Source organism: Anopheles merus, chromosome 3R (assembly GCF_017562075.2).
Source record: "Anopheles merus strain MAF chromosome 3R, AmerM5.1, whole genome shotgun sequence".
Lineage (NCBI taxonomy): Eukaryota > Metazoa > Arthropoda > Insecta > Diptera > Culicidae > Anopheles > Anopheles merus.
The window spans coordinates 48,224,126-48,242,273 of NC_054084.1; the positions used below are offsets into that span (position 1 = coordinate 48,224,126).

General features: G+C 45.8%; 1 protein-coding gene across 7 annotated transcripts in view; it reads right to left on the reverse strand.

Moving 5' to 3' along the window:
- Window positions 1-296: 296 nt before the first annotated feature.
- The window catches only part of LOC121595696 (hemicentin-1-like), a 158,476-nt gene continuing 140,624 nt past the window's right edge, over window positions 297-18,148 (reverse strand). For 6 of the 7 annotated variants that reach the window (XM_041919868.1, XM_041919867.1, XM_041919866.1 and 3 more), the window contains exons 6-9: window positions 6,987-9,146; window positions 6,504-6,890; window positions 3,835-4,359; window positions 297-3,702 (exon numbers count right to left, since the gene is read on the reverse strand). In XM_041919868.1, the coding sequence (XP_041775802.1) occupies window positions 3,422-3,702; window positions 3,835-4,359; window positions 6,504-6,890; window positions 6,987-9,146 (3,353 nt within the window). In that variant the 3' untranslated portion in view covers window positions 297-3,421. Of the gene's footprint in view, window positions 3,703-3,834; window positions 4,360-5,889; window positions 5,923-6,503; window positions 6,891-6,986; window positions 9,147-18,148 lie in introns of those variants that run through there. The other variant, XM_041919869.1, reaches the window with a different exon arrangement.

Sequence of the window (18,148 nt, forward strand, 5' to 3'; positions counted from 1 at the left end):
ATATATATATATATATAATATATATATATATATATATATATATATAATATATATATATATATATATATATAGATTCTATATATATATATATATATATATATATATATATATATATCAGCTAAATAGAATTTAGCTAAACGGTTGAATCGTTTGAAAAAGAAAACACAAAATAAAAAAATCAAAAAGCAAAGAAACAAATCAACGAAAAAAATCTCACCCTAGATGGCGCTACGGTTCGACGAGAGAAAGCTCTCCATCGAAAAGGCTTTTCGTAACATGTGTTCGTTTTTTTCAAATCCACTGTTTTACAACATAAACTCTTTGAAATGTTTAACATGATTAATGGTCACAAAACTTTCTGTTAACAAATGCGCACTTATCAAACTTTGGGTGAGAAGGCTTTAAAGAAAATTAATTCTATAATTTTCGTACCTTTGCTGGAATTGTAGAGTATGAAGCATCAAATCAAAATGCATCTTTTGTGTGTTCACATGCCAACTAATATTTGTGATTCAAATTCACGTATCCTTATCAAAGTTCAGTGTGTGTGAGGGAGTGTTTGTGTACTATGAAGAGGAGGAGGAGGGAGTTTGTGATTTTTAATCGTATAAATTCCGATGCGTTTAAATTCAATACACATTTGTTTTTGCTTTCCGATGTCTGCATTTTTGTGTGTTCATTATAGCACGTTTAATAAGTTTCGCGTTCGCGTAGATAAATTCGATATTTCCTATACAACACACGCATACTCTTACATTCGCACACACATACACACACGCGTACATGCATCACACAAACAGACATACACACACACACATGCAGCATAGCGTACATAGCCAGAAATGTATTTTGCACAACCCACATTGACCTGTTCCATAGTGATCAAAAGAAAGGGCGTAGAGGACACTGACTGATCGTCTATACAATTGATATCGAAACTAAAAAAAGCACAGAAACGGACCAGTTTGGCAGAAAGCGATACAGATTGGGTCACAGGTCTGCTCTCGGTGATTGTTGCTACAGTCGTGTGGTTGTCAATGAGCTAATGTAACTACGTTGATCTAGTTGCGATCGGGATCCGATATTGGTGAGTGCGGTTTAAAGGGCGGCTTTGAATTATGCCTCACTCACCGTAGTAATGTGGGACGTGTTTTGTGCAGTTGTAGTTGTATGTAGGACTAAGTTGCCGCTTTGTAGATTGATGTGAACAATGATGTTACTTGCATACTTTCAAATGCTTTCTCCATGATACGCGCTAATGTGTAGTATGTATATGGTTGAGTGTGTTTGCAACGGATTCCATCGTTAGTTTAAATTCGAATATCCACTTATTTTTGTTTGTGCACTTGTGCATTCAGTGATCGTTCACTTAGAAGCACAATAGCATACTTAATGCCTTCTCCCCCTTTCAATACACATGTACACACAGGCGCTCACATGCAAATCATTATCGCTTACCGTCGTACACTTGTGTAGAGACAGAAAATCAAACATAAGTTCAGTGTACACACAACACATATAAGAGAAGATGGTTGCGAGGGGGTGGATTGCACAATGATTAGTAACCCTTTTGTCTCTGTACAGCAGCACAATCGGCTGATCGTTCGCAAAGGATCGTTCCACATGGGCAACACGTGTAGCAGTGTAAAGCTACGATCAGCATCATCAGTAGGGACGCGCTCGGTTTTAAGGACACATATTTTTCTTCTACACGTTAGTGATCTAAGTGAGTATGTGTGTACGCGTAAGTGTGTGTGGCATAATATATGTGTGAATGCATTTACATGCACGTACGCTCGTTGCCTTACATACTTTTTTAGCATATGCACTAGCAGCTGTAGTGTAATTGTGAACCCCCCCCAATGTGAACCTTACAGCTCCCTTTCGAGTACGCCGACGACGGCCTTGGTGTGTATATGTATTTGTGTAATTATGCTGGTCGATTGGCCGAGCGAGATGGCAAGCGGCGGGTGTTAGCTACCTAAATAGGAAGATTTAAACAAAATAACATCGAAACCTAATCCTAATCATTGGTATAGAAACATATAAAAATACGAATATCCACTAGTGAATGGGCAGAACGGGGTTGGCCAGGGCTGGACCACACACATACACACACACACACTGGTCGGCAGGATAATAATGTCATGTTGTCCGCAACGCATACAACGCTCGTTAGAGAGTTGTTTCTTTGTCATGTTGCAAGTTTCCCACATTGAGTAGTTAATTTCAGTCGGGATGCCGGGGTAGCATCAGTCATTTTGTGGTCGCAAAAGCTTATACCAATTGTGTGTTGCCGTTCCCTTCCCCTTAGCAGCAATAGAACGTAATTTAATCGGCATGTTTTACGCTACATGTAATGCGTAAGGAAGAGCAATATAAAAAAAAAACAAACAAACATAAAAAACACACAACCAAGCAACGTACACACACACACACGTGCGGTGCATTTTGGGTCAGTTAGACTGATTACACGTCGGCCAGAATAGAAGCACTTAAATTAATGTGTCAAACTAAAACAATTAGCTACGCAAACTGTAACAAACTGCTGGCCCAACCGCAATGTGTGTAGCAGTAGTGTGTGGTGGTTTTGGGTTGGTTTTTGTTGTAGTAGTTTGCTTGTTTTTATCGGGAATCCCTGCGGTCTGAGCCGGGCTGACAAACAATTGTCGCCCCTATCGCATCCGTGCACAGCTTGGCCACCGATGAAGCAATAATGAGTCGAGAGATACACATCCATAATTTCGCATCGAACGCAGCGCGATTAGCTGTCGTTGCCGATGGCATAAAAAAGAGACCATCCCATAGCAGGTTCAGTTCAGTGGTGGCATACCTCCCCCCTTTTCCCTAATTTGTAGAACGATTACGAATCTCTCTCTCTCTCTCACACACACACACACACACACACACACACACACACACACACACACACACACACACACACACACACACACACCCCCGCACATACATGCACGCATGATGCTGCTGCCTGGCTTTTAATTGATATACGCTAAATTGTTCCGAAAGGGTACGGAACCGTTGCCGCTGCGGGACGAGGAAATGGAGGCTACGGTAGCTGGTAGTCCCGATCAATTTATGCAAATCGTCCTCTTTGAATTGAGCGATTTTGCGGCATCATGTTTTTATCCGCCCGTTGCACGGTAACACTCGCTCCCCGTCCCGGTTGTTTGGCCATCCAACTATCGATTGCACACGATTGCACGCACACACAGTGGATGCACATGGGCGAGGATCGGACGACTTTGTTTGTTTGCATATCTGTGAGTGTCTGCGCGTGTTTGTGTGTGTGTATGTGTGTGGATGATTTGTTTAGCGAGAAAGAAAAACCGGAAATGGATGGAATCACACCTCCAGCTTACAGGCACGATCCGCTATCCGCGAACCGTACCCGGGGCTGTTCTCAGACAATTATCTCCCGTATGACGCGACGATTCCGCGAGTTCGGTGTCGAGTAGCCGCTCTCCAGGTTGTCCTCGTAGATTGGTTGCGGTTGCTGTTGCTGTTGCTGCGCGTGCAGGTGTAAGCTGCCGTGGTCTTGCGGGTGGTTTAGCTGTAGCAGTGATTTGCTGTCCTCCTGATCTAGCTGATGCAGCTGATGTTGTGGCTGTTGCTGTTGCTGCTGCTGCTGCTGCTGATCCAGATACGGATCGGGCAAACCGCTAACGTCGTGATATGATGAGTCTGAAATTACATTACAGCGGAAAATCGAGAGGGGTTGGGGGATAACACCCGGTTAGCGAATGGAGTGGAATTGCATTACCCGGACGCTTAAGCGTTACTCGGGCGCGCGCTGGTAGTGGTTTTGTGTCCTACCGAAATGCGATGGCTGGTCTAATCGTTTCTTTGCTTTATGTACAGACGCGTAGGAATCGCCGCAGTACTCCTGCTGCCGGGAGGGATTCTGGCTTTGGCGCATTGCTGCCACCGCATGATGGTGATGATGGTGTAGGTAGTCGTCTTCGCCACCGTGCTGGCTGGGTGTGGCCGCCTGGTGGGGATATTGACTGTACTCGTCACCCCCTATCGTCATCGCGCCGCCGTACACGTTCGAGTGCGTCGCTATCGGATCGTACCCATAGGCCAGACCGGGCGTACTCGAACCGGCCGCAGCCGCCGCAGCGGTAGTGGTGGTGGTGGTGGTAGCATACGCCGAGCCACCGTGCTGCAAGCTGCCCATCGAGAGTGGCTGGATGCCGATGGCGGCCATCGTTGCGGGATGGTGGCCAGCGGTTGATGGTGGCGGTGCTCCCTTCATCTGCCAGATGGAATCCTGTGAATTGACGCTGCCTCCGTTGTTTGAGTTGGTGTAACTGTTTTCCGTGTAACCCATCGTGACCCCTGCGGCGATGAAAACGCAATCGAAACCACGATGTAACCGGTATCCAGGGAGAACAAAGCCAAGGCAAACAGGAGAGAGAGAGAGAGGGAGAGAAAATGGAAAAAGAGAGGATTTTTTTTATTATAAAGTTCATTTGAAGCAGTAAAAATCGCTATAACGCCAAATCGTGTGCAAACAACAGTGCGCAACAGACAGTGCAGGTGGGGTGGATCCTGGTAGTAGGTTGTGGTGGTGATGGTGGAAATGTGCTTCTCGAGGTATGCATTCAGGATAAAGTCATACTCCCCCACTCGGTCGGTGGGAATAATACGGGATATGGGATTAATGGTAAACCCCAGTGCGTCCGCAGTACTACGATCCACATCCGGTTGTCAGTGGGGCGGTGGGAGTTGCATTTAAGTTTGCGTTCCATTTGTGAATTCTTTGAGGACAACCGGTAGGCAAAAGCGGGGACAAAACAGTGAGAATGTTACATACAAACACACACACAAAAAGGGAAGGATTTTGTTGCGTTCCGTGCTTGAAATGAAAACTGAACAATATAAACCCTTTTTTTGTTGTTGGTTTTGTTGTTGCGAATGTGAGCGTGTGCCCGAGCTGGGAGGATTACGGTTGCTTTGTATGGCCTAGTTCCATATAGGCTTATGCTTATGGTATTTAAATGTGGTTCACTTTTTTTCTCGAAACCATGCACACTACTCAGTGTTGGAGTTAAGGATGCAGAGTGCAATGAAGATTAATCCAACATGTTCATTTGACTGAATTAAAAATCTGTTCATGTTGCTCGGCGAAGTGTCGCGCAAATGGTGGGAATGTTTTGTTTTCGACCAGCGACGGACAAGCTGTGAATGCTTGAAGATAAAACTAATTAAACTCTACACGCAACAATCGGTCTTAATCGCTTCAAACAGTACGCAAGTTCGTCAAAGTGTTTGTATGCCATGTTTGTTGTTTAGGCTGAGGGTTATTTTAACGTCGTTCTCGAAATGACAAAAATATGCACAAAGTCAAACAACTAGCATGAAAACTAAAAATGTAACAATAAATAAAGCATGATTTTAAACAAATTATAGTGCTAATGTTACATGCAAGATGGTGCAGCTTTGCTAGTTTTACTACAGGGTGTTTAAAGTGTCGCTACACTAGGGACAGCGAAGGTATTACCAAGCACAACGGACATGCTAAATACATTTTTTTAATTTGGCAATTCAATAGCTACTGGATAAAGCATTTGGTGAAAAACACAGCAAAATGTTTCACTACCAGTTTGCGCAACTAACAGTCCACACGCTTGATGGATAGTAAGGGAGTTAAAGGCGGGGTAGACTTCACACAGCAAGCAACTCGTTCGATGCATCCGGTGGTGAAGCGTTTGGGATTAGGTGCATAATCAAAAAACCATAGCTATTGGAATGGGTGCAGTAGTTATTAGGCTAGACATTTGCATGAGAAAACTAACACGACAGTGCAAAACGCAGACAGCAGACCAGTATCGGTGTACTGGATTGACAGTACTATGATCTATTTACCTGCTGGTATGGAAGTTATGGCGCTTGCTAGTCCTGGGTTAGTAGAAGCGATAACGCGCACAGCACAGAAATTGGTGGTGAGAATGGGAAGTTAATAAGTTGATGTTTGGTTGGTGTTAGCGACAGAGAGACAGAGGGCACCCAGAAATAGTTGAAATCCGGAAGTAACAATTGGGTTGTGAAATGAAAGAAACATAAACACGTGGAACGAAACGTTTTCTTCTTGTATCGGGATTAGCTTAAGGAAATGTTGTTAGTTGGTAAGGTTGCACAATTTACTGTGTTGCTTTTTTGGTAGGAAGAAGGTAGTACTGGTGGTAATGGGTGGATGTCAAGTATGGTATACAGCAACACATAAATACAGAAGGACGCTGCTACTGAAACATGAGCGCAGTAACGCAACTGGCGTAGAGTTTGTCAATCAAACTAATTGATGCTATCATAAGAAACCTATGCTAAGAAATGAACTAGCGAGCTGAAATGGTTTTGTTTTTTTAAAGAAAATGTAAAAACATTCAAAACAATGCAGCTGCCATTTCAATCATTAAAGAACAGCTTAAAACCGAACCGATTCATTCGAAGCGACAAGGGTTTGATGCGGCATCGCTACTTACATTCGTTGGCCGGTAGACTATGGCCAGCCACTTGTATGCCCGTTCCGGTGTGATAGCCGTACCCGTTGTGCGTTGCGTAGACGGATGTTTTCTGGTCTTCGAGTTGCAAGGCTAAATCCATCGAGTGCTCCAGCGCCTTGTTGTCCAGGCCGGTAGTCGTTGGATAGTAGGGCGGCGGTGCCTGGCTTTGCTGTGCCACTATGGACGGTCTTACCGAGTCCATCTCGTAGTCTTTAGTTTGGTTCGATTTCTTCGTTTGATTGCGTTTGCAGCGGCAGAACATTAGCATGAGACCCACGAACAGGGCAAAGACTACGCACGAAACCACGATCGCGATCAGCGTCGGAGTTGCTATGAAAGCGGAATCGTGTATGAGGGCAGGACCAACTGAAAGAGTGAAGCGGAGTGACAATCGTTAGCATTGTTACAGTAAGCAGTACATTATTGTTTCATAGAAAAGGGCCTAGTGCGAGTTGTACTTACTTTCAGCATCCATATAATCCCCGCAGTACTCGTGGCTTGACTTTAGACACAGCTTTACGCGCACCTTTGGAGGGATTTCCTCCTCCAGAGCCATCGGGAAATCATCATCGCTGGCCATCGATCGTCCACTCGAACGTCGGGCGGAGTACATATTTTCTAGCACCTGCTCCTTGTACGTCGGTCCATTGCCGGACACTGCTAGCGGTATCGATTGTACCACTTGCCAGGTGGCTATCGGACTTTCGTGAAAACCGATGGTCTCCACCACCGCAATCAGTGCCAGACAGGTGGCTCCGATGTTTAGGCCAAGCTGTTTCGTATCGGGATCGAAACCAACGTGCAGCGGTACGGGGATCTTGCTGATCTTTGTCGTGGTCGCTACTTCGTTCGAGGGTTCCGAATTGCCCTTGCTGTTGATCGCCTTCACCTTGAAAACGTAGCTCTGGTACTGATCCAGTGGCGTTACGCTGCACGGTACATCACGCTGACAGTCGTACTCCATCCATTCCGAGCTGACCTGCTGCACAATGCCGCAGTCCTCCTTCACCTGGTCGTGGTGCGGGATCGCGACCTTGCGGTAAGATACGAAGAATTTCGTATTGGTAATGCCACCATCAAAGCCCGGATCCCACACAAGCGACACGTAGTTGGAACCAACGTCGGCCACCCCGAGATTGGTCGGTTTTTCCGGCGGTCCTTTCGGTTGTAGCCGGATCGGTGCCCGGATCGTTTCGATCGAGTTTCCAACTCGACAGGTATAATCTCCGTAATCTTCGTGCTTCACCCGGTTGATGCGAAGGACGCTTGTGTAAATGTCGTTGTTGTCGGTGGTGGTGTTGATCTCGTAGTGCTCATCAGCGGACATCGACAGGGCGGCCGTATTGGTACCCAGCTGCCATTGGAACTCGGGTTTTGGATACGCCTGCACCCTGCACATGACGGCAGCATTCTCGTTGATTTCGTACGCCACCTTGTTGTACTGGTGCAGCACGATTGGACCGTGCTCGATGCGCAGGTTCATGCTGGCGTTAGCCGTACTGACCTCGTTCTCAAAGAGACACGTGTAGGTGCCCCGATCGCTTGGCAGTAGTTGATTTTTGTGGGGACGGGCTTTTCCCTGGAAGAGCAGCGTGCTCTGCACCGTCACCATACCGCTGAGACCGTCGTTGTTGTTCGTGCTGATGCGGTACATGTTGGCATCGGTTGTGATGTCACGGCCATCCTTTAACCAACGTACCATCGGCCGCGGCTTACCCTTCGCATGGCACGTGGCTGAGAAGTCCGTATCGCCGATACGCTTCGTCATGTGCTGTTGCATTTTGCCAATGAACTGGGGAGGTTGGTGCACTTCCAGGTTGATTGTGGCCATCGGACCGGAGCCCATCTCGTTGACGGCGTGACAGTGGTAGCTTCCCTCACTGCCGAGATGTGCCCGGGGTATGACGTACTGAGTTCCTTGAGCCAAAATGGTTTTCGGCGTTTGCTGCTCTCCGACTGCATCCTTAAACCAGCGGAACTGCGGGACGGGCCAGCCGGGTGGGTTCGCCGAGCAGGTCAGCGTCACACCGTTACCAACATGGACGATCGGTTTGCTCGGATTGATGTATGCTTGGCCAGGTCGATGACGCACCAGCAGGGCAACGGTGGAGTTGCCCACCCGTTCGACGATCTTGCCATTGTATGGCTTCATCATGTTGACCGCCCGACAAACGTACCGTCCCGCATGTTCCGCCTTAACGTCCCTCAGTTGCAGGATGTCACCGGCGTACCGGAAGTCCGGGCTGCCCTCCTTGAACCATTCGATCGATACTGGCGGCGGGTTGGAGGTGACATTGCACCGAATCGTCACAGTGGAACGCTCTTCCGCTTCCCACGTTTTCGACTCGATCACGACAATCGGTGCGTACAGCACGTCTAGCGTAATGATCTGCTCGCCGATCTTGCCCAGCCCATTGTCCGCGGCACAGGCATAGTTGCCCGCATCCTGCACCGACACACGCTGAATCGGGTGTGAGTGCGACGAACTGATGATTCGCCCGTTCCGTGTCCACCGTACGTTCGGTACCTTCGGTTTCGAGTCTACGGCACACTCCAGCACGGCAGTGCTGTCCCGCTCGACGCGTAGTGGGTTTTCCGGGCCCACCTTCACTCGTGGAAAATCTGTAACGAACGGAAACGGAGCAGAAAACACGCCAACATGTTAGAGAAGGAGAGGGATACAGCAATGAAATGGCGAACATTTAGCTTTTATGTGCACAATAACTTTTAAAACGGATCAGAGTTCTTGTTTTTGGTGAATGTTTCTGTCACCTCGGCGTTCCAGGCGCGGACCATTCATTGCCCGCTAATCTGGTGAAACCTTCTTGTCGTTTGAAAAAATACACACACACACGCGGCATTGGCGATGGGCGAAAGTAACGCTCTCTGTGCAAAGCAGTAGTTGTTGCAATATCCGTATGTTAAGGATGAATTGTTTTCCAACCCGCTTCAGATTACTGTACTGTACCATTAGCCGAGAGAGAGAGAGAGAGAGAAAGAAAGGGAAGGAAAGATGGGACTGGGTGATAGAGGGAACAAAACGAGTTGGCGAGCTTAGCGCTGCCGTAAATGAGGACCGATTTGTAGTGACACTTGCAACTTCGTGTCGCAATCTACTACTCTACCCTCCGTTCCATACCCTGCATATCCGTGTTTTAGGGAGAGAAGTCAGTTTCTGAACAGTCGTCTTCCTTCTCTCGCTACACGGCCATCCATCGAAAGTTTCAACAAGTTTTTCCCTCTCATGGTGAAATGTCCATCTGCTTGCATGGACAGCAACACCGATGGGTGACCATGTTGGCAGGAGCAGAGCTCGGCGTCGGGTTTGTTGGCATTCCTGCTGTAAAGTAGCTCCCGGGGGAGATGGCAGCATGAAACGGTTCGTTCGTTCGGGTAAATGGAAAGCACTCACTCGTTCTTATAGCACCGGTACAGCCATTGGTCCATATCTCTGTGACCCGGTCGGCCCACCCAGGCAAATGGAAATGTATTGTCGGTGTGATTTTTTCTATCGATCGTACGCTTTGTCACCCCATTGTATTGTAGATGGGATTATTGGTCTTTTTGTCAGCATTAGAGCGTAAGTTCAAGTGGCCGTAGCGTATAGAAAATACATGACGATGTCGGGATGGTCTGTATTATGGAGATAAAACATGTTTGCAGGAATTCGGTGCTTTCGGGTGACAACGATGGTTTGCCCCGTCTTGTGTCAAATAAAAGTTACCATTTGTAGGTTAAGATACCATTGAGAACTTCGAGCTTTGCTTTGTTAAGCAAATTAGTGCTAATAATCGTACTGATTTAGTGGTGATTTAGTGGGTATGATCCCAAGCTGCCACGAAATGATTTGAACCATGCGATACAGAGTTATGAAAATGTGAATAATTAATAAGAGTAACTTGCCCAACTATTAACGTTAATGGGTTTTTAATTCGTCCTCGAAAAGGAATCCGCTCTCTATCTCCAGTGGGGAGAACTCTTTATCGGACTGATTAAAATGGGATGGAATGTTTCGAGTTCATTAATTAGTGTAAAGCTGTAATTGTTACAGTCTCTTGGCCCACTTTAGCCAATCACAGTGCCTTGCCTCGGGAAACTTGGTGCACGAGAAAGGGCGCCGTGCTCTTGGCAACTTGAAAATATTAAATAATTTCATTTGTTACATTCCTCTCCGGTCCAGCATCCCCAGGCTCCCGATATGCCAAGACATTGGGAAGGCAAAGTGTAGCAAAACTCACAGCAGGACGCGCAACAAGTGGCTTCCATCTCGACCGTTGTTCTGGCCGTGCCTGTGCTCCAGTTACCATTTTGATTGACACGTGTCAAAGTGGCCATCGTGCGATCAGTGTTTTTGGCTTCGGGAGACGATGGTGGCGGAGTTAGAGTCCGGAGGTAGCCGCGACGACCGTCATTTCTGCTGGCAAAAATCAAGTCAGCAACAGTAAAGCCATCACTTCATATAAAAACGAGCACACGCCAACCATTCCACGGGGTGGGTATGTGCCCACCTATTTCCACGGATGTGCAAACCGGTGCCAACTGGTGGACACGGGACTCGGGAGCAGCCGTTGTAGCGAGACGCGCGAGCGCGCTGTAAACCGGTTGTAGTGGCGTTATGGGCAATGTTGTTTGCTTCAGATGCAATTAATGTATGTATGAGTGACGCTGAAGTGGTTCGCAGACACTTCTTGCCCAGACTGGTTGTTAAGTCGGTGGCTGGGCCTTTCGTTCCGTTTCGGTCAGAAATGCAATTAGTCATAACGATATGCGCGTGCCAAACGTGTTTCCATAAGCAATGCTTCATAACGTTTTGTCGTTATGTTTTTGTTTTGTATTTCGCTGCAATTGCTTTTCTCCGCGACGGCAAGTTCTCGTTTAGGTCGGTACAAAACCCGTCGGTCATCAGCGTGTTTTAGCGGAGATGGTCTGTAGAGGGTGAAACGCGCGAGACCAACACACACGATACTAGATTACAGTACCCTACATCATCAGCAAAAACTCAGTACACAGCAAACTGACCGTTCGAATGTCAAAGGAGTGAGTAGAATTCCTTCCCCCGGGGCCAGTTTCTGCCGACTTGTAAGTGTGGTTTGGTTTGGCGTTGCAGAAAGCGTGTGTGGGATGTGATCATTTTCTATAGTTCTTTTTTTATTAAAAGCTCACTATACCAGTGAGCGGTAGAGTAGATGAACGATTTAACCGAACGCGTAAATCAAGGTAACACTGTTCACAGGACCTGGTCCGTCCGTCGAGTATGGCTTCTTTTTTGTTTGGTACATCCACAACAATCTACCGGTCTAAACCGACGAGAAGGTGTACTTGTTTTTTTCTCTGAATTCGGAAAACCGATTCCATCAATCGAGAACTGTGCGCTGTAGGGCATTCTCCTACCGTTTGGAGAAAATTACGTTAAGCCAAACGGAACCGCTTTACCCGGAAAGTGCGGCATGTTCGAACAAGTTGGGCAAGTGCATCATTTCGAACAAAGGTAGCTTAAAATCGGGATCGTTGCGCATTGCGAAACAACAAGTCACACGGTGGGTAGTGGTGGGATGGTGGGTGGGTGCAGCTCGCAATTTTACTCTCGAGACTCGTGGCTGGTCAGTGCAGTCGGAAATTTCAACGATGAATGTTTCGGTTCCACCGATGTTAGAATGATGTGAAACAACCAACCGAAATGTACCCTCGAGGAGTTTCTCATGACTGCAGTGAACAAACTCTCACCTCGATCATCATCATCGCCGTAGTCATCCAGAGGTGAAGAACAGGGGAGAAAACAGTGGTATAAAAAAAAATAGGAAGCGCTTTAAACGTTCGGTTTGCGAATCAGGTTGCTCCGTGCGCTGCACACCATTAGGCATAGGAAACGGGTGCATCTGTGTATTCTGCTTCGATGGTTGTGGGGCGTGATAATGAATCGTTGTTTTCATTTCTGACCGAGCGGGATCCGCACTGAGGACTGAGAGAAACGTCCTTGTGATGAAGAAATGTGAGCTGGTACCATGTTTGCCAGGCAACGGACTGAACAGCCCCCGTGTCCTGGGTGAGGCCAGCTGTTCCTACTGCAGCTGAACAGGAGTGATTATCAATTCTGAAATGTTGTGCTCGGGCGGGTTGGTCCTCCTAGGCCTCCAACCAAAAGCATTCGGTGGTTAGCTTTACCGTCCTCGGAATGCGTCGAACGAGAGGAGAGTTTATAGTTGTGTCTATAAAAGCAACCCTCTTGTACCTTCCCTGGTTGCGGGAACGTCGGAGAACACGAACGTGAGCGACAAATGCTCGATTCGAAAGAGGAGTAAATACACTTGACTCTCAATGCTCCGTGCGCGTTCGTTTGAAGGATGGCTTTCTTCGGATGGCAGCGTATATCCCTTTCGAAGCGAATACTGAAACCAGCTCCAGTTCATAGAAGCAACGGTTAAGGCAAGGTAAGGCAAGGGTGTGCGTGCGAACTGTTGTGGTTATGCTAAAGCATATATGCACAGGCCCATCGATGGCGTTCCGGTTGCGCTAGTCAACCCGCTCCCCAAAAGTGTCCGGATCGAGAGAAAGGAGACACCAGTCTCCTTCAGTGGGATAATAATTCTCATGTTCGGCAGGCGATAAATCCTTTTTGCTGTTCATACATCAATCTTCCTCAGGGCACACCCGAGCTACTGTCACGCACGCCCGGCCGTACGGTGAAAGATACGGGAGATAAGTGAGGTTGGACGTACCGCAGCGGATTTGGGACGCACACAGGGTGATGCTCGATGCACGAGAAAGCTTTCTCCACCTTTTCACCCATGGTAGCGCACATACACACATACATACACACGATCAAGCGGACGACGATAGTCGTTGATTGAAGTTTTGTGTTGACGAAATGCAAAAACTTCTACTCCCGGACCGGAAGTAAGTGTTCTCAATAAGTGAAGCGAGAAGTGCGTGGTGCGGAGCGGACGCGACGCAGCTTATCTCCAAAGGGAAGAGATATTTGGCATGTCATTTTCTTCCTTTTTGCTGAAAGTGTTTGCTCGCCTGTATGCGATTGTTTGTGAGGTGCAGAGTGTAGTGCATGGTGGAAAATCCATGTTCACGAAAGCCTTTCCATGAGCGGAGAGTTTTTGTTGTTCTGTTGTTGCTTAGTACTGTTGGTGATGTCGTTTTGCGGCTATCGTTCTTATCGCGGTATCGTTTTGTGCCCACTGTCTAACAGGTTCTTATTTTTCATCGATTAATGATTGATTGCACACCTTACTCGGCCAGGAGCGCCAGTGTGTCAGCGTTTTTGTTGCAGTTTTGCGTAGAACTGTAGCAAAAACGAGTCCTTTATGAAAGTTTCTTCTCGCAAGCAATATTCAACAATCCGGTTTTAGTATGTTTAGTTGACCTTTGCTCCTGGCTGGTAGGTATACTGGCCCAGTCTGCTGAAATCGCACCGTAGCTCCGTAAACCCACACAGAGTGTGCTCTAACATTAAAGGTTAAGCAAAGGTAAAGAAATGTGTTTTTTGTTCTTCTTATTATAAAAACAAACCATTATTATCCTACGCATACGCGCACGGTGGTCCGCTAGCGTCCCCGTAGGTTTTTAGGGTTATATCGAAAACAGGTACGGTTTTGTTTCTTGATTATCAAAACAGGTAGGTGTATGCTGGATCTTGACCCTATCGTATCTGTCCGAAAATTCTTCTCCTGTTCGAAAGCTGAGCCTAGCTAACGGCCTTGTTACCTTGGTGGAGAATTTTAATTGACCAAAGCGAAACTATGGCACTGAACGGCACTCTCTGTGGAGTTTCCGGTAAAGAAGAGCCATCATAAATGGCATCATCCTCGTGTTGAATATGCGATGGAAACATAGAAACAGTATAGGGCACACAACGACGGTTTACCTAGCTTCTTTGTGATAATGTACTTTAGTATTAAATAATCTGCCTAGCGTAGGTTCACAACGACTAGAAAGGCAGTATGTGCTTTGCACTAGAGGCTTTAATTTTGCTGGCCGTTATAGTGTTGAATCATGATGATACGTTGTCTTCTAGTGGTAGATGGAATGATCTGTCTAAGCGAAAGTTTTATTCCGGGGATGTGAGGGTAATTTACCAGTCACTAATTGCTGTACATATATGCCTCAAAGGAGCGCTAAGCCATCGTTTTTGTTAGAAAATATCAGTACCGCTACATACAATCACTAGTTTTATTAATGCCTTGCTTGATAACATCCTCTGGCTCAGTTAAAATCCCCTTTGGATCGAATATCTCCAGTGTACATTCCACAATGTCGTAAACTTACTGAAGGTCTACACATTCCATACAATGCGATATAAGTAATGGGGTAAAGCATAGTAATGCAGTATAATGTGATAGAACTCTAGTTTTTATCTTAAGTTCATGCTCAATTTAAGATGTGGATGAAATACAAACGCGTTCAAGAATCTGAACGTGGCAAACAAGCACTGTAAAAACTAGTATGTCGATGTTATTCACGCTACTTGCCAGAGTACTAAGTTTTGTAATAGTTTTGTAAAAATTTTGTTACATTAGTCAGCACTCAGTAGATCTGTCTATCAATCTAACTTTACATTTTATTGTGCAAAATCAAATTGTTTTACTGATAGCGGTAGACAAGCGTCCCAAAACTAGCCTGAAAGCCGTACCAAGAACGTGAAATTATAATTGACAATACACAAGCGCTTATCGACAGTGTTCCAATCATTTTGATATTTCTGATTGTACCTGTTTTGTTTTACCAAACACAGTGATGTAACCTTTTGTAACCCAACACATACCGATGCGAACGTAAGCGAACGCTGTTTGAATTTATAATATACTAAATCGGAAAAACCACGAATGTCAATTTACTGTGGCAGTTTTTGCCGGCGGATGTTTTGGAATTTGTTTTCAATATCGAAAGGGCCAATTTTAAATGGGAGACAGAAAGCGAAAAAGAGAGAGAGAATTGTTGGAAATATGCAGGACATAAAAAACGTGCACGCGCTGAATGTTGTTGAGCGAGAAATACACAATTTTTAATCGAACAAAATCCTTTTGGACAAATTCGAAATTGGCTGTCAAGGTGGCGTCGGCGGCGTGTGATACGATGTGAGTGTGTGATAAAAACACGGCGTCAAAGTTGGCATCGGATTGCGATGTCTGTTTAAATTTAATTTAAAAAAGTTTAATTTATTTTTCTCCGTCCCATCCCACGATGCGCTTCTGTGCGATGTCGTGTGCCATTGGGCCGGAATTGTATCTATGTTTGTGTGTGTGTATGTCTGTATCCTTATGGAAAAGGCCGCCTGGCGCATAAATTAACTTCAATTAGACTTTTTTCCCGTGAATAATTAAATGAAACGCAACGCAATTCAGTTGCTGAAAGGATGACACTGGTCCTGAAGGCAGCTCAACTAACGCGGGTGGCCACATCCGAAGAGGGGTGAGGGATCGGGCCATAAAGTGGTAAAGGTTTTACTTGGCGTTCTTGGCGCCTGGCGACGTGGCTATGACGTGCACAAGTGGTTTATGCGCAAGAGTGACAAAACGACCGAAGAGAGATAATCTCTCATGGCATGTACACATCGATGGAGGGATGAGTAATTTATCATTTGGCCCGCAATGAAGGATTTAAAGCAAGCAAAAAGTTTCCATCCAGGCTGTGTGTGTGTGTTTTTTTCAGTTCCGCTGAGAGTTCCGCCGTGGCACGAGCGCGCGGGTAATGTGCATTCCGGGTAAGCGCATAACGAAAAAGTCGATTCTCCGTGGGCCACAAATTGCACGTGGGATTTTGCAATTTGTCTGCGGCTACACACATGGTACGAGCAGCAGCAGCAGCAGTTATCTAACTCTAATGATATTCTCCCACCACCAACCGGTATGAGTGTGTATGTGTAGGTTCTGGGTAAACAACAAGGACGGGAGGACACTTTCGCGGTAGACGTGGTCGGTAATAAGATGCTTCTCAAAACTCCAACCAATATGGCGAGATTTTAGGAAACTAAAGTGGTTTGTATAGCTATTTTAAATAGTAAAGCAGAATTGCTGTCCCATTGTAGAAAGATTTTGTAATAATAAAAAAAAACCTAAACATGCTCGGAAACAAGTTAGAGTCCATAAATTCACCTTTTTTACAGGTTCCCTGTCACAGGAGAAATCAATTGACATTGAATGTTTTAGTTGCATTATTTTTTCAAATTCATTCCTTGTTGTATAAAAAGGTCAAGAAAGATAAATAATATTGAATATAGAAATTAATCTAGGATGCAAGTTTCTGACAAAAAACTGGTGCGCAGTTTCAATGAAGTACTTGGCACCCTGTTTTGTTCCTATTTTCAATACACTTGCTCGATCCCATCGCACGGACGAGTAACGCTTTGCATTTCAGTACATGGTTGAATATCATTCATGACGCGGAAGCTGAGGGTTTATACTGTTCTCCCGATAAAACGTTAGCACTGTTTTCTGCCCTGATAATCGGATAGTGTTGACAGCGTGGATCTGCCCAACATTGGAACGCTAAATAGCGCCCTTAGCTGATCAAGAGCCTGTAAGACGAATATTTCCGAGTATGCAGATACATTGAAGTGCTATCGTTAATCGTTTGAGGCGATGCATAGTATATTGGATGGAAGGGAACGGATTGGGTCTTTGAAGTTGGAAAACTAAGCTTAGCTGAAACAGCGATTAAGCTCGATCATAACGCAACGATTTCCGGTACTCGAGTGCAACCCGTGGTAAAGCTCAAACACGTGTTGTCCCATTTTGCGCGTATCAATGCAACATGCTGACACTCCACGGTGTCATAACATAGAGTCATAAACATAGGCATAAACAAGAGAAAATGAAACAGTTTGTTCCATTGGTATTTGTGAAGATTATCGAAAACGTTAATTAAACATGAACTAATTTTGCATTTGTGTGTTGCACCGTGTAAAAAAGCTTACGATGAGCAACAAACCATTTGCATATCAAAAATAAAACTTGTTTTAACAACACCATTTTTGTGCAAGCTCTTTGGATGAATCTTTCGTAGTACATCAGCCTGAAATGAATAAAAAATGCATGAAGAGCACATGCGTTCACGATGGCCAACAGAACTAGCTGGCAACATGGAGCTTAGGCGCGAATGCACCACCGTTCAGGAGTAACGACGGCATTAAATCGTCAGGCTCCGGTCCGGTGATAAGATCTACTTCGCGACACCGTTTGAATGGTAGGGGGGTTCATCGAGTAAGCACCAGGAAAACAGTGGATCACTGTGGACATCGATGACGGATTTCGTATCACTCTGAGAACGGCGACACATGTCATGCACTTCGAGCCGATCGGTGAAATTGGGCGTGCATCTTTGTTTACCAGGTTGACGATGTTCGGTTTCAGCATTCGAGGGGGTGTTGTGCTCGTTGTCTATTTATTAATCACAGGCCGAAACGATACACGTCAAAATAACACTAATGAACCGCATCTGTGGTCGGTGCGTTGTTTGATAGCGGGGGAGACCTAAAAGGTAACGTTTCGTTCCTACTCGGGTTCCTAGAGCAATGGTTTAACGCTTAATCCGTCATCCGGCCGTCCACTACGATGGTCCACTGCGATGCTCGTAGCTTAGGGGAGAACTGGCCAATCATTTATCAAATTACCAAATCT